At 38.7% G+C, this 14,992-nt stretch overlaps 1 protein-coding gene across 5 annotated transcripts in view; it reads left to right on the top strand.

The window, feature by feature from the left end:
• Positions 1-14,992, top strand: part of Cdkl2 (cyclin-dependent kinase-like 2 (CDC2-related kinase)) — a 37,843-nt gene continuing 22,851 nt past the window's right edge. For 3 of the 5 annotated variants that reach the window (XM_013020260.1, XM_013020263.1, XM_013020264.1), the window contains exons 1-5: positions 1-403; positions 6,943-7,138; positions 9,066-9,260; positions 11,843-12,021; positions 13,513-13,625. In XM_013020260.1, coding sequence (XP_012875714.1) covers positions 6,971-7,138; positions 9,066-9,260; positions 11,843-12,021; positions 13,513-13,625 — 655 coding nt within the window. In that variant the 5' untranslated portion in view covers positions 1-403; positions 6,943-6,970. Of the gene's footprint in view, positions 404-829; positions 858-6,942; positions 7,139-9,065; positions 9,261-11,842; positions 12,022-13,512; positions 13,626-14,992 lie in introns of those variants that run through there. The other 2 variants (XM_013020262.1, XM_013020261.1) reach the window with 2 other exon arrangements.

Raw genomic sequence — 14,992 nt, 5'->3', positions numbered from 1 at the left:
CGGAGCAGGGAGGCGGTGTACTCTCCGCCCAGCTAATTTCTCCCCGGTCTTGGCCTGGACAGGTGGTGCTGCTCGGGACTGCCGTTGCACGCGTTCTGGCTCGGACCACATCTCTCTCTGGGGACCGTACCCGTGGCTGGGGAACCGAGTGAGGCCGTTGCCTTGACGACAACAGCATGCGGCCCCTGGTCCCCGGAATAGTGAGTTTGCCAAGGGAGGGCCGTGGCCCATCTGCCGCCCTGCCTGCTGCTTCTAGGACCTGTCACTGATCCGCAGAGGAAATCTCAACCCAGGGGAGCTGCCAGTTTGCCAGTCAGCGTCTTTTTGACCTGCCAACGAGATGCATGTGTTTCCAAGTTGAAAACCTTTGGCTCTGTCTATGTGAAAAGGAGTTGAAGAAGCAGTAAGTATCGTCCTTTAAAAAGCTTCCATGACCTTCTTTAGAAAAGATCTCGACCGGTCTTCAGCAAATTTTTTTTTTTTTTTGCGTTGTAAAAGGCCAAGTATTTTGTCTAAACTGTTGGTTGCTAGAATCAGATGCTCACACGACACATCTCCACAAATATCACAAGTGCCAACTGGCTAGGCTTCGTGATGATTATTTTTAAACTCTGTGTTACTCTTAGGTTGAGGAATAGAAGGACTGGAAAGAAATAGTTTATAAGTAACTGTTTTAGGAAACAAGGGATTCTGTAGCCCGTGATATTTTTAAGGTATGTCTGGGCAGAGTTGCTTGCATAAGCAGATGTGTTCAGTGGGGTGTGTCAAGAGGTGCACCTAGTTGGGAAAAGAAACTTGGAGTAGTCACCTTGTGCAATGTTAGCTTGTGATACGCTGCAAAGCACCTTAGGCTTCAGGTAATTTTTATTTCATTCATTTTATATTTTCAAATTTCTAGTTACAAAAGTATTTTTTTTAAATTCTGGGTTAGAAATTCCGGCTATTTTTGTCATTGGGTATGACAAACCTAAAGCCTGATCCTTCCTAAAAGTTCTTAATAGAAGGACCAAAAGAAAAAAGAAAAAAAGATGGAGTTAACATTGAGAATGTTTTCAAATATATTTTTTTTAATTAAAACTTGAAGTTTTAGCTGGGTGCCCATGGCTCATACCTATAATCCTAGCTACACAGGAGACTGAGATCTGGGGATAGCGATTGGAACCTAGCCCAGGCAGGAAAGTCCATGAGACTCTCTTATTTCCAATTAACCACCAAAAAGCCAGAAGTGGAGCTGTGGCTCAAGTAAGTGGTAAAGTGCCAGCCTTGAGCAATAAAGCTAAGGAACACTGTGTAGGTCCTGAATTCAAGCCCCAGTATTGGAACAGAACAAAAAAAGTCAAATATGTGGAAAGCTGTGGTCTGGGACATCACTATGTAAATAGTTTGTAATAGAATCTATGATCAAAACTGTTGATTGCAATAATGAAATAAGTTGAGTTGGTGTTAATTGGAATTGTTTTTATTCTCCCCTCTCCTGAAAAAAAGACCTGTTGTTCTGTGTATATCTATATTATCAATACGTATTTAGGGGAGGGGGCTCCTGGGTATACTCAGTGGTAGAACACCTAGCTTAGCACACTGTGGAGGCTTTGGATTCCATTCCCACCAGCACACATACAGATAATGTTTATAATAAAACCTCAAGCCAGGCGCCAGTGGCTCACGCCTGTAAATGTAGCTACTCAGGAGGCTGAGATCTGAGGATCGCAGTTCAAAGCCAGCCTGGGGCAGGAAAGTCCATGAGACTCTTATCTCCAGTAAACCACTAGAAAACCGGAAGTGGTTCTGTGGCTCCAGCAGTAGAGCGCTCCCCTTAATCTGAAGAGTTCAAGGACAGCGTCCTAGCCCAGAGTTCAAGCTCCACAACTGAAAAAATAAAATAAAACTTCAAACTGTTAAAAGACAAGCGCTAAACATACTTAAAATATTGGATTATCACAGTTTATTAGGACTAAGAATAATAAGGTCATCAATGCACCGATAAGAGAAGAAAGTAAAACATTACCACAATTCACAATCTGAGTAAATTAATTTTAGATTGTCATAAGTACACAGTCAACACACTAGGTAAGAATTTTTTTCTTTTCAAAATTTTATAAAGGAATGTTTGTATATTTTCAAGTTTAAAAAATATTATGAATCATCATTTGAATATAAAGTTACCAAAAGACTGTTATTTTTCTTTAAAATCATTGAAATCACAGTGAGATTTAAAGCAACATTTTTTTCTTTTTTCCTTCTTTTGTTTTGTCAGTCTTGGGGCTTGAACTTTGGGCCTGGGCGCTGTCCCTAAACTCTTCAGCTCAAGGAAAGCACTCTACCACTTGAGCCACAGAACCACTTCCAGTTTTTTGGTGGTTTATTGGAGATAATAGGATAAGAGTCTCACAGCCTTTCCTGCCTGGGCTGGCTTTGAACTGTAATCCTCAGGTCTCAGCCTCTTGAGTAGCTAGGATTACAGGTGTGAGCCACCAGCACCTGACTTTCTTTTTCTTTTTGTTCATAGCTTCTGAAATTTAGTCTGAAAATCAAATTTTAACAATAAATTTAATTTTGAAGGTATAGTTTAATAGCTTTATATATCGTACTAGTCAAAGTTTATGAAAAACTATATAAGTGTATATATATACACACACATAAATATATGTATATTTATATATACACACATATACACAGATATATATTTGCAGTACTGGGGACCAAGGTATAAGGTAGACTGAAATACATTGTATACATGTGAAACCTTCCCTGCTTTAACTAATGTATGCTGGGCCATGTACACATGAAAAACACACTACCACTGAGCTGAATCCCCAGACGGAAAATAATGTTTTTCCTGTTCCAAAACACATAGTCAACCACTGGAAAAACAAGATTCTATTGTGATTGGTTTTATTCAGGAAATTATAATTCAGGAATTATAACCAAAAATTTCAAGTGTTCATACTTACATAATTAATCATTAACAGGATTTTTTTTTCCCTTAGTAGAACTAAGGTTACAAGACCAAATTGCAGCTGGGTACTGGTGGCTCACACCTGTAATCCTACTCAGGAGGCTGAGATCTGAGGATCATAGTCAAAGTGTGCTCAGGAAAGGAAAATCAGTGAAACTTCCCCCCCCCCCCCCAGTCCCTGGGCTTGAAGTCAGGGCTTGAGCACTGTTCCTGAACTTCTTTTACTCAAGGCTAGCACTCTACTAATTTGAGCCATAGCACTACTTCTGCGACTTCTGGCTTTTCTGTGTATGTGGTACTGAGGAATCGAACCCAGAGCTTCATGCATGCTAGGCAAGCACTCTACCACTAAGTCACCTTCCCAGCCCTCAGTAAGACTCTTATCTCCAATTAACCACTAGAAAACTAGAAGTGGAGCTGTGACTCAAAGTGGTAGAGTGCTAGCCTTGAGCAAAAATGCTCAGGGATAGTGCCAGGTCCTGAGTTCAAGCCCCATGACCACCAACAACAAAAAGACCAAATTGGTAAACAGGCACTGGAGCAATGCCCCCAGATCTTTCTGCTTTATTTTGTCTAATATGTTCTTGAGTCTGGGAAAGCCTGAACCATGATCCTCCTATTTATATCTCCAGTAGAGCTGGACTGATATGCATGTACAACCAGATCCACCTTTTATGGTTGAGATGAGGGTTTGAATAACTTTTGGCTCAGGTTGACTATCTTCCTATTCTCTGCCTCTTGAGTAGCTGGAGTTACCAAGATTTTTTGGAATGTTATATTTGGTGATATTAATATTTAATTTCTTAAAAAAAACATGCCTATGAGCCAGGCATTGGTAGCTCAAACCTGAAATCCTAGCTACTCAGGTGGCTGAGACCTGAAGATCATGGTTCAAAGCCAGCCCAGACAGGAAAGTTCATGAGACTCATCTCAAAACCAAAAAGCTGAAAGTAGAACTTTGTCTCAAGTGATAGAATGCTAACCTTAAGCAAAAAGCCTCAGGGATGGTGCTCAGGTCCTGAGTACAAGCCCCAGGACCAGCATACACACAAAAAATATGCCCGTGTACTGTGATGTCATTGGTCTTTTTGTGTTTGTGTGCACCAGTCTTGGGGCTTGAACTCAAGGTTCGGTACTCTCCTTGAGCTTTCTTGTTCGAGGATGATGGTTTGCCACTTGAGCCAGAGCAAACTTCTGGCTTTTTTTTGTGATTATTTGGAGATGAGTCACTGACTTTCATGCCCAGGCTGGCTTCAAACAGCAAATCTCAGATCTCAGTCTCCTAAGGAGCTAGGATCACAAGCATGAGCCACCAGTGCCCAGGTATGATCTTACTATTATTATTTTAAAAAATAAATTCAACATAGTAATGTAATTAGTATTGCTTGAAAAGGTTATTAAAGATTCACTGTTCATTTGTTAGGTGGCTATTTTATGATCAGATTTTTTTTCCCCATTGAGTAGAAAGTACATAAGGATTTCTTTTTTTTTTTTTTGGTCCAGTTGTGGGGCCTGAACTCTGGGCTTGGGCGCTGTCCCTCAGCTCTTCAGCTCAAGTCTAGCGCTCTACCACTTGAGCCACAGTGCCACTTCCGGCTTTTTCTTTTTGCTTATGTGGTGCTGAGGAATCGAACACAGGGCCTCATGCATGCAAGGCAAGCGCTCTACCACTGAGCCACCTTCCCAGCCCTTCATAAGGATTTCTAACACGGATATCTTTTCAACCTAGTGTAAAAATTTGATCTTTTAAAAAATGATATGTCATGGGGCTGGGAATGTGGCTTAGTGGTAGAGTGCTTTTGTAGCATGCATGAAGCCCTGGGTTTGATTCCTCAGTACCATATAAAGAGAAAAAGCTGGAATTGGCGCTGTGGCTCAGGTGGTAGCGTGCTAGCCTTGAGCAAAAAGCAGCTCAGGGAAAGCACCCGGGCCCTGAGTTCAAGCCCCAGGACTGGCAAAACAAAAAACAACAAAACAAAACAAAACTGGATAGATCAATTTATTAGAAAAGGAATAACTTTTCAATAGACTGAAATAGACTGAAAGTGGCCATCTTTAAGGTGAGAATGACAATGACTTTTGCTTTAGCACAAGTCCCCCGGTTGGGCCCCCCAACTCCTCCGCTGGGGTCGTGGGGCCTGAACTCTGGGCCTGGGCACTGTCCCTCAGCTCTTCAGCTCAGGGCTGGCACTTTACCACTTGAGTCACAGCGCCATTTCCGGCTTTTTCTGCTTATGTGCTGCTAAGGAATCGAACCCAGGGCCTCATGCATGCAAGGCAAGCACTATAGTACTGAGTCACCTTCCCTACCCCTCAGCACAAGTTTTTGCTAAAAGTGTAAGACATATGGAGTGTCAAGTTCCTCCTCAGGAAGTTCATGGGGAAAGTCACTGTCCTATGGTTAAGAGAGGTTTACAGAATTGTATTTGACCTCTAAGGCATGATATCCTGGGCTGGGTAGTTAAAGATCTGTTGTTTTAGAACTACTTGTTGATCCACCTTAGGCTGAAATGAAGTCTATCATGAATCCTTAGGTGGATAGAGTACTAAAAGACTCATTTATTAGCATGTATTACTTATACAAGGGAGGGTTTCATACATATACAATGTATTCAAATTAGTGTCACCACTTCTGTCGCTCTCCTTTGACTCCTTCCTCTTTTCCCTCCTTCTTAAAACAATTTCAATAGGCATAGTTCTGTTTTCATTGCAGACAATGTACCATCTTGTGACATTCCATGACGTTGGTGAGCCACTTCAGTTGAAAAGTTTAATTACAATATTTTCCCTTATAGACATTGTGATCACATCCTACATCTCCTGTTTCCTTTGTGCTGGGTGCTGATGGCTCATACCTGTGAGCCTGGCTACTCAGGATGCTGAGGTCTGAGGATTAGTGTTTGAAATCGGCCTGGGCAAGGAAGTCTGTGAGACTCTTATCTCCAATTAACCACCAAAAAGGCAGAAGTAGAGCTGTGGCTCAAATGGTAGAACACTAGCTTTGAGCCCAAAAGCTCTGGGACAGCACACAGGCAAAAAAGCCCTGGCAAAAAAATAAAAACATAAATTAAAAAGGTTTTTGTTGTTGTTGTTGTTTTGTTTTTGTTTTTTTCATTTCTCCATCTCTCATAACTAGTGACTACCTATTATTCCCTACTCAAAGACTTGTGACTCTAAAATTGTTTATCTATGTATTTTTGTTTGGTGTTAGCCCTGGGGCTTTCCTGTTCATGTTAGCTGTGAACTTCAGTCCTCAGATCTCAGCCTCCTGAGTAGCTAGGATTAAGGCATGCACCACCAGCATCCAACTGCCAGTATTATCTTTTTGTTTTTTTGGGGGCAGTCGTGGGGTCTGAACTCTTGGCCTGGGTGCTGTCCCTCAGCTCTTCAGCCCAAGGCTAGCACTCTACCACTTGAGCCACAGTGCCACTTCTGGCTTTTTCTGCTTATGTGGTATTGAGGAACCCAGGGCCTCATGCACGCAAGGCAAGCACTATACCACTGAGCCACCATCCCAGCCCTGCCTGTCTTATCTTGACCCTAGAGTTTAGTAGAGTTCTAGGGAAAGCAAACTTGGTTAGAAAATTTTGATTAAAAGCAAATATACTTGTGCTGTTTCTCATTTTTGAATGCAATGAGACTGTACTTTTCTAGTATGATGTTTTGTGTAATAGCTTAGTTATTTCTTTACATAAGTTAAAATACATTGAATTTCATTAATACAATATTTAGTAATTTACATTTAATGGCTTTAGTTCATTCACCTTGTCTATTCTAATTGCATGTGCCTATTTTGAAAATATACCCTAGATATGGAAGCATCAAGAAATGTTGAGTTAGCACAGACAGACCTGAACATAGTGTTCATAGTGTTCATAGCCATGAACATGACTACTCTAATAAAGCAAGCAGGAAGAACTAATTTTCTGAGAGTGGAAGAAACTAATATGCTCAACATTAACTCTGTGCTCTGGTTTCCACGGCAGGAAAAATTCCTACTGGTTTTAAATTAAAATGGAAAAATATGAGAATCTTGGATTGGTTGGAGAAGGGAGTTATGGAATGGTGATGAAATGTAGGAATAAAGACAATGGAAGAATTGTGGCCATCAAGAAGTTCTTAGAAAGTGATGATGACAAAATGGTTAGAAAAATTGCTATGCGAGAAATCAAGTTACTAAAGGTAAGTAAATATGTCTACTGAATTGAAAAAAAAAAATGTGCCTTGTTTCTTGATCAAGATTCTCTTCCAGAAATATTACTGTGTCTTTAGCTTTGTTTTGATTATAACAGATTTTAAAAGATAAAATTCTAATTTTAGCAACAGGAGAAATAAAATTTTAATATATGTACATTTGTTTATGTTGCAAGTTTAAAATGGTTTAGCATATTTTGTTTCTTCTTTCTGAGTCATCTGCCTGTTGATCAACCAATCATCTGTGTTAGTGGTCCCTAAGACTACCTTTGGGTTCAGTAACTCTCTAGGAAGATCATGGTCCTCAGCATACAGCATATATATAAGTCCTTATCTAAGACTTATTACAGTGAAAGAGTATAAAGCAAAATCAGCAAAGGGGTACAAGGTAGAACAAGAGTCCTTTTGTAGTCAGGTCACATAGAATGTGCTTATTTCCTTCAGCAATGAATGGTGGCAGCACATGGGAAATATTGTCTATTAAGGAAATTCATTAAATGTTCAGTACCCCGGGATTTTATTAGGGGCTGCCCACATAGACACTCTCGGCCTACTACCAACCCAAATTCTCCATTCCCAGAAGGAAGCAGGTATGCAATATGTGAAGTATTGTCCGCACAGTTTTTCCAACCCATCCTAGATTCTCATATTTTTCCCTTGTAATTTAAAACCAGTAGGATTTTTTCCTGCCGTGGAAACAAGAGCACAGAGTTAACAATGTTGAGCATATTAGTTTTGTCTACTCTCTCAGAAAATTAGTCACCATATCTGGAAATGAAGGGAAACCCTCCCGAAAGCTAAGTTCCCAGGTGCCAATTAACAGCCCACTTTGCAAGCAGCTTGTGCTTAATAAGCACTTCAGTTTCAGGGCCTCCTCTGTAAATTGTTTCTCCCTTCCCTCCCCCCTCCTTTCTCTCTTTCTTTTCTTTTTCTTTTTTGTAGATCCTGGGGCTTGAACAAGGGGCCTGGGCTCTGTCCCTGAGCTTTTGCTCAAGGCTAACATTCTACTGCTTTTAGCTACAGCTAAACCACTTTGGGTTTTGCATGGTTAATTGGAGATGAGTCTCATGGAGCTGGGCACCGGTGGCTCTCGATTGTAATCCTAGCTACTCAGGAGGCTGAGATCTGAGGATCGAGGTTCAAAGCCAGCCCATGGAAAGTCCGTGAAACTCTTATCTCCAATAAACCACCAGAAAACCGGAAGTGGCCATGAGCTCAAGTGGTAGAGCATTTGCCTTGAGCTGAAGAGCTGAGGGACAGTGCTCAGGCCCAGAGTTCAAACCCCATGACCGACAAAAAAAAAAAAAAAGTCTCATGGACTTTTCTGCCTAGGCTGGCTTTGAACTGTGATCCTCAGATCTCAGCCTTCTGAGTAGCTAGGATTGTAGGGGTGAGCCACCAGCACCCAGCTACATCTATTGTTAGAAGAAACCACTGCTTGACTTTATCTCCGCTATTATGTATGTTTCTGTTTTATTTTAAAATTTTTGTAATTTAATTCCTGCTACTATCCTCAATGTGCTATCGTGCAGTTCATTGTCCAAAGTTGAGATAGATGCTTTCTGCTTTAATTTCTGCTGTGAAATCATTTTCTGCCAGCTTCATAACCATAGACAATATTTTGGTATTTCTCCACACTCCTGTTTGACCTTGACTTATTTGGTAGTTCTTCCCTCTTTGTTGTTGGTGGTGTGTTACAGTCCTGTTTTCTCAAGGCTTTACTTTTCCCTGAGGAGAAAAAGGAGCAATATGGTCTTTTTTACTGGTATTTTCCAACTAGAATGCATTTTCATAATATACATTGCTTATGTATTTTATTTATGTTTTTCTTACACAGGGATCTATTTTAGCCAGTGACTAATTGCTGGCAATTTTGTTTTATAAACTGACCTTGTATTTTTTTTTCTAATAACAGCAACTGAGGCATGAAAATTTGGTGAATCTGTTGGAAGTGTGTAAGAAAAAGAAACGCTGGTACCTAGTCTTTGAATTTGTTGATCACACCATTCTTGATGACTTGGAACTTTTTCCCAAGGGACTAGACTATCAAGTTGTCCAAAAGTATTTGTTTCAGATTATTAGTGGAATTGGATTTTGTCATAGTCACAATGTGAGTATTCAGTTTAAATAATTATTTTTAACAATTGTTAACTACCTAGATACCAGTCAATCTATGACATATTAGTATAAAGCTTAAAACAGTAAAATAATTGAACTGTATTATTTTGATATTGACAATTTTTGTGTCATAATACATGTATCAATTCCTCCCAACAAGCATTTTCTTTATTTGTGCATTTCATTAATTAGACATAAAAACGTGTTAATTGTTCCTTTCTAAAAAGGTAACATTAGTGAAATGTACAAGTATAAAGTAATGAGCTTTATTAAATTTATACACCAAGAATGTATGTATTAATTCCTTTTCTTGGACAAGTTGTGAGATATGAAATTATGAAAGTATCTATTACTATCCTATGCTATATTGCACTTTTACTCCAGGAAAAATGACACCTCTGGGAGTGAGATATATATATATATATATCTATATATATATATATAATAAGTAATTTAACATATATTCTGCAAGTTTTATCTTATGTTAAATGACATTTTTGTATGATCATGAATTTCATTTGATTCTTTTGTGTGATTAAAATAATAAGCATTGGGCTGGGAAGGTGGCTCAGTGGTAAAGCGCTTGCCTTGCATGCCAGAGGCCCTGGGTTCGATTCCTCAGCACCACATAAGCAAAAAGAAAAAAAAAGCCGGAAGTGGCGCCGTGGCTCAAGTGGTAGAGCGCTAGCCTTGAGCTGAAGAGCTGAGGGACAGCGCCCAGGCCCAGAGTTCAGGCCCCACGACCGGACCCCCCCCCAAAAAAAAAATAATAATAAGCATTAATGGTAGGAAAAAACCAAAGATAATTGTAAAAAAGAATAAAAGGTACATAATCTATGTGCCCATGATTTTTTTCAATTTTCTTATTATTTTACAGTCTTATTAATTTTTTTGTTTTCCTTTTTGCTTTTGTGTTGGTCCCAGGCTGAAGGGGCCCTATGGTGCTGTGCCTGAGCTTTCTTTTGCTCAAGGCTAGTGCTCTACCATGTGAGCCACAGCTCTATTTCCCACTTTTGTAGGTTAATTGAAGATAAGACTCTCACAGACTTTCCTGCCAGAACTAGCTTGAAACTGTGATCCTCAGAGCTCAGCTTTCTGAGTAGCTAGGATTATAGGCATGACCTATCACATCTAGCTTATATAGTTTCATTATACATTGAATTATATATACTAAGGCAATTGTTCACTAAAGAGAAATTTCTAGTTTCTATATGGGGAAACATTTTCTTAGAGAAGCTCCCAAAGTGGCCTCTTAGCAATTTAGGAATAATCCAGTTTCAGAAAGTGATTTTTGAGAAATCTAATTTTTTTGCTATTTCTGTTTCTTAGAGCAGACTCATATGAATCAAACTTGGGTATCTAAATGCCAGTTTAGTAGAATCAAGATATGATCATTACAGAGCTAAAACAATGAGGTATAGAAATAACATTGAGCGTTCAGGAAATTAGAGTACTATGAGGTGTTAGTAAAGCAAATACTTAATGGAATCAATTGGAAAGACATTGATTATTCCTTCTCATGTAAAGGATGGTACTTTTCCAGTGGGCCTATAGTACTTATGTTAGGTAGCTAACCTCTCCTACATTATATGTGCACTAAGGATTGGCTTGCCAATTGAACCAGTGAACAAAAATAACTGTGCAGTTGATTTGTTCATAGTGATATATTCATATGTATATTCAATATTTTTTATAGCTTAAATGAAACTTCAAGCATGAATGTCCTTTTTTTTCTGGTTAGTTGTGGGGCTTGAACTCAGGTTCTGGGTGCTGTCCCTGAGCTGCTTTTGCTCAAGGCTAGTGCTCTACCACTTTGAGCACACTATCACTCCCAATTTTTGATTGGTTAATTGGAGATAAGAGTCTGATGGGGCCAGGCACCAGAGGCTCATGCCTGTAATCCTAACTACTTAGGAGGCTGAGATCTGAGGATTGAGGTTCAAAGCCAGCCTCGAAAGTCCGTGAGACTCCTATCTCCAATAAACCACTAGAAAACTGGATGTGGTGCTGTGGTTCAAGCGGTAGAGCATTCTCCTTGAGGTGAAGAGTGTAGGGACAGCGCCCAGGCCCAGAGTTCAAGCCTCAGGACGACAAATAAAAAAAAAAAAATGTCTGATGGACTTTCCTGTCTGATGGACTTTCCTGTCTGGGCTGGCTTCAAACTGATCCTCACATCTCAGCCTCCTGAATAGCTAGGATTGTAGGGGTGAGCCACCAGCACCCTGCCACCTGTCTGTAGTCTTTTTTTTTTTTTTTTTGGTCTGTCGGGGGGCTTGAACTCCGGGCCTGGGCTCTGTCCCTCAGCTCTTCAGCTCAAGGCTAGCACTCTACCACTTGAGCTACAGCGCCACTTCCGGTTTTCTGGTAGTTTATTGGAGATAGGAGTCTCACGGTCTCTCCTGCCCGGCTGGCTTTGAACCGTGATCCTCAGATCTCAGCCTCCTGAGTAGCTAGAATTACAGGCGTGAGCCACCAGCGCCCAGGCTGGCTATAATATTTTGAGGGACAGAAAAAGTGTCCTGTTCATGGCAAGTAATTTGTTTAACATACATGATATTCTGCTTTTTGTCTTAGATCATACATAGAGATATAAAGCCAGAAAATATACTGGTCTCTCAGTCTGGTGTTGTCAAGTTATGTGACTTTGGATTTGCTCGAACACTGGCAGCTCCTGGGGAGGTTTATACTGATTACGTGGCTACCCGATGGTACAGAGCACCAGAACTGCTGGTTGGTGATGTCAAGTATGGCAAGTAAGATATATGAATGAGAGGGAGCAGAGTTTAGTTTTCTTTTCTTGACTCAATGGAATAGGTTAATATAATAAAGATCTGTAACTCTGAAAAGGAAAGTTCAAGTTTAGGGAAGTTTATAAAGTGATAGGTGCTCATTTTCACTTTTTATTAACCTTTTAAAGTTCTTGTAAGGGCTGGGAGTGTATGTGTCACTGGTAGATTGCTTTGGTATACTTTTTACAATGGTCTGATATATTTATATATATATGTATTATAATTGTATATATCTATCTTTTTACAATGGTCATACATAAATATATATGTATATATATACACACATCTATTTTATTTGTAACAAGATAGTAAAATTGGAGAAGTCTGGTTTTTTTTTTTTGAATATTAGAATGAGATGGGTTAGAGTAGGCAAGAGCGGGAGTAAAAATGTGATTGAGTGAAATTTTTTTTTCAGTCCACATATATGAAATCTTTACTAAGCATAAGTTGTCTTCATAAGTGAATTCTTTAAAGAAGAGATTTTAATTTTATTCATTTATTTTTTAGTGGTACTAGTGTTTTGAACTCAGGATCTCAAGCTTGCTCAACTTGCTTTCTTGTCTGGCTATACTCTATCACTTGAGCCATGCTTCAAGCTCTACTTTTTGCTGGGTATTTTGGGGATGGAGTCTCAATGACTTTTCTGCCCGGACTGGTTTTGGATTGTGATCATCTAGCTCTCAGCCTCCTGAATAGCTAGGATTACAGGAGTGAGCCTCCTGTTTCTAGCTTTTTAAATTGTTTTTGACAGAAATCTTTCTAAAATATTTTGTATAGTTTCTTTGTTTTCAGACTAAAAATGTCTCAAGATTTTCTCAATTATCCAGAATTCCCATTTTGCTGCCTTGCTAGTATTTTTGTACCATTTTATAATTCAGCAACTATCTTAAGTAACTTCAGGGCAGTTATGCTAAATGATGGTAATATATTCTTTGAATTCTTGTGAAAAATTTTTAGGATTGTTTTATTTTTTTTCCCTCTTGGTTTTTGGTTCTTTTATCTATGTTTTTCTTCAGCAACACCCTTTTTTCTAGTGTGCTTTTTTTTTTCTTCAGTGCACAAAAGAATAGACTTCTGAGCCTTGTTAGAATTATGTATAACACAAAAGGAAGGCCCTGGAATCCTGAGAGTCTTGTTTCCAAAATAAAGTACATGTGATAATTTTTATATGTTTTTATTGTAAAAATACTGTACAGAGAGGTTACAGTTGCATGAGGAAGGGGTGATCATTGTTTTGACCTTTAAGAAGCCTTTTTCCTCTAGTGTCACATGACTGAACTTTCTGAAAATCTCACAACTTAAAATGCAGAATTAGAACCCTTAACTTGTTAGAGAGATGTCTTTTTATGAACAATTCATGGCTTGCTTCAACTCCAAATATCACATAGTAAAATGCAGAACAGATATAGTAAGTAAACATGTTAGATATGCAGCTAGATTTTCTATTTCTTTTAGGGCTGTTGATGTGTGGGCCGTCGGTTGCCTGGTAACTGAAATGCTCATGGGGGAAGCCCTATTTCCTGGAGAGTCTGATATTGATCAACTGTATCACATTATGACATGTTTAGGTAAGATTATACATCTATAGTTTAAATTTTAGAAAGTTCCTGCATTTACTGATTTTTAAACTTCTTAAAGATACTTTAAGGTACTTGTTTATATCAAATATATGTATATATAAATATATGATATAAAATATATAATGATATAAAAATATATCATGATATGTTATGATATATAATATCTAATAATATTATATATTAATACAGTGCCAATATATTAACATATATCGATGAACATAAAATTAATAACACATATATTAATATACTATGATAATCTATGTAATTTAACATGATATATAATATGTATATATGCTTTGGTTTATCTGTATATGTTCTTTGTGTGTGTGTGTGTGTGCTGGTATTGAGGCTTGAACTCAGGGCCTGGGTGCTGCCCTTGAGCAATTTTTGCTGAAGGCTAGTGCTCTGCTACATGAGCCACAGCTCTACCTCTGTCTTTTTAGTGATTAATTGGAAATAAGAGTCTCACCGACTTTATTGCCCTGGCTGTCTTTGAACTGGGGTACTTAGGTCTTAGAGTCCTGACTGACTAGGACTACATGCATGAGTCACTGAATCCTTGTTATGACACATATCCTTAATTGCAGTCACCTCCCTCCAGCTCTCATCAAAGAAGAAACAGAGGTTGTACATTCCTCTGTGCTTTTACACTTAGTTAATCACATGTAGAAGAGTCAGAAAACCATTTATTATCTTTGGATCAGTAAGCATTTGGTGATGGCTATTACCATCATCCTCACCTTTGAGATGAGAGACACAGTAGTTTAATCTTTCCTTGGATCTGACTTCTGTTGATAGTGCTTTGAAAAAAAATTTCATAGGTAGATCCTAAGGTCTTACTTTTGTTGAAATATTAATTTCATCTTTGCATATAGAGCTTGGAAGAGAACATAACCAGAAAAAACCCAGGGATCAATTAAAGTATTTAAGTCTTAATGTAATTAATTTATTTTTTATTTATTTTATTAGTTGACAGTTATACAGAGGGGGAAGTACATTGGTACTAGAGCTTGAACTCAGTGTCTAAATGCTGTCCCTGAGAATTTTTATTAAGGCACTAGCCTACCACTGGTGCCCGACTGCATTTCAATTCTTTATTCAATTAAGAATTCAATAAATAATAATTTCTTAAAGTAGAATTTTCATATCTATCTCATGATAAGAGATTAAAGTAGAGCAAAAAGATAGGAACCATATCTTGTCTTAGATAAGGTATAAAATCTGTTGACCACTGGCACTGGTGACTCACACCTGTAATCCTAGCTGCTCAGGAAGCTGAGAACTGAAGATCAAGATTCAAAGCCAGCCAAGCCAGGAAAGTCCATGAAACTCTTATCTCCAATTAACTACCAGTG

Source organism: Dipodomys ordii, unplaced genomic scaffold, assembly GCF_000151885.1.
Source record: "Dipodomys ordii isolate 6190 unplaced genomic scaffold, Dord_2.0 Scaffold49, whole genome shotgun sequence".
In the NCBI taxonomy this organism is placed as follows: Eukaryota; Metazoa; Chordata; class Mammalia; order Rodentia; family Heteromyidae; genus Dipodomys; species Dipodomys ordii.
The sequence above is the reverse complement of the archived record's forward strand: the minus strand, read 5'-3'. Positions and strand labels throughout refer to the sequence as shown.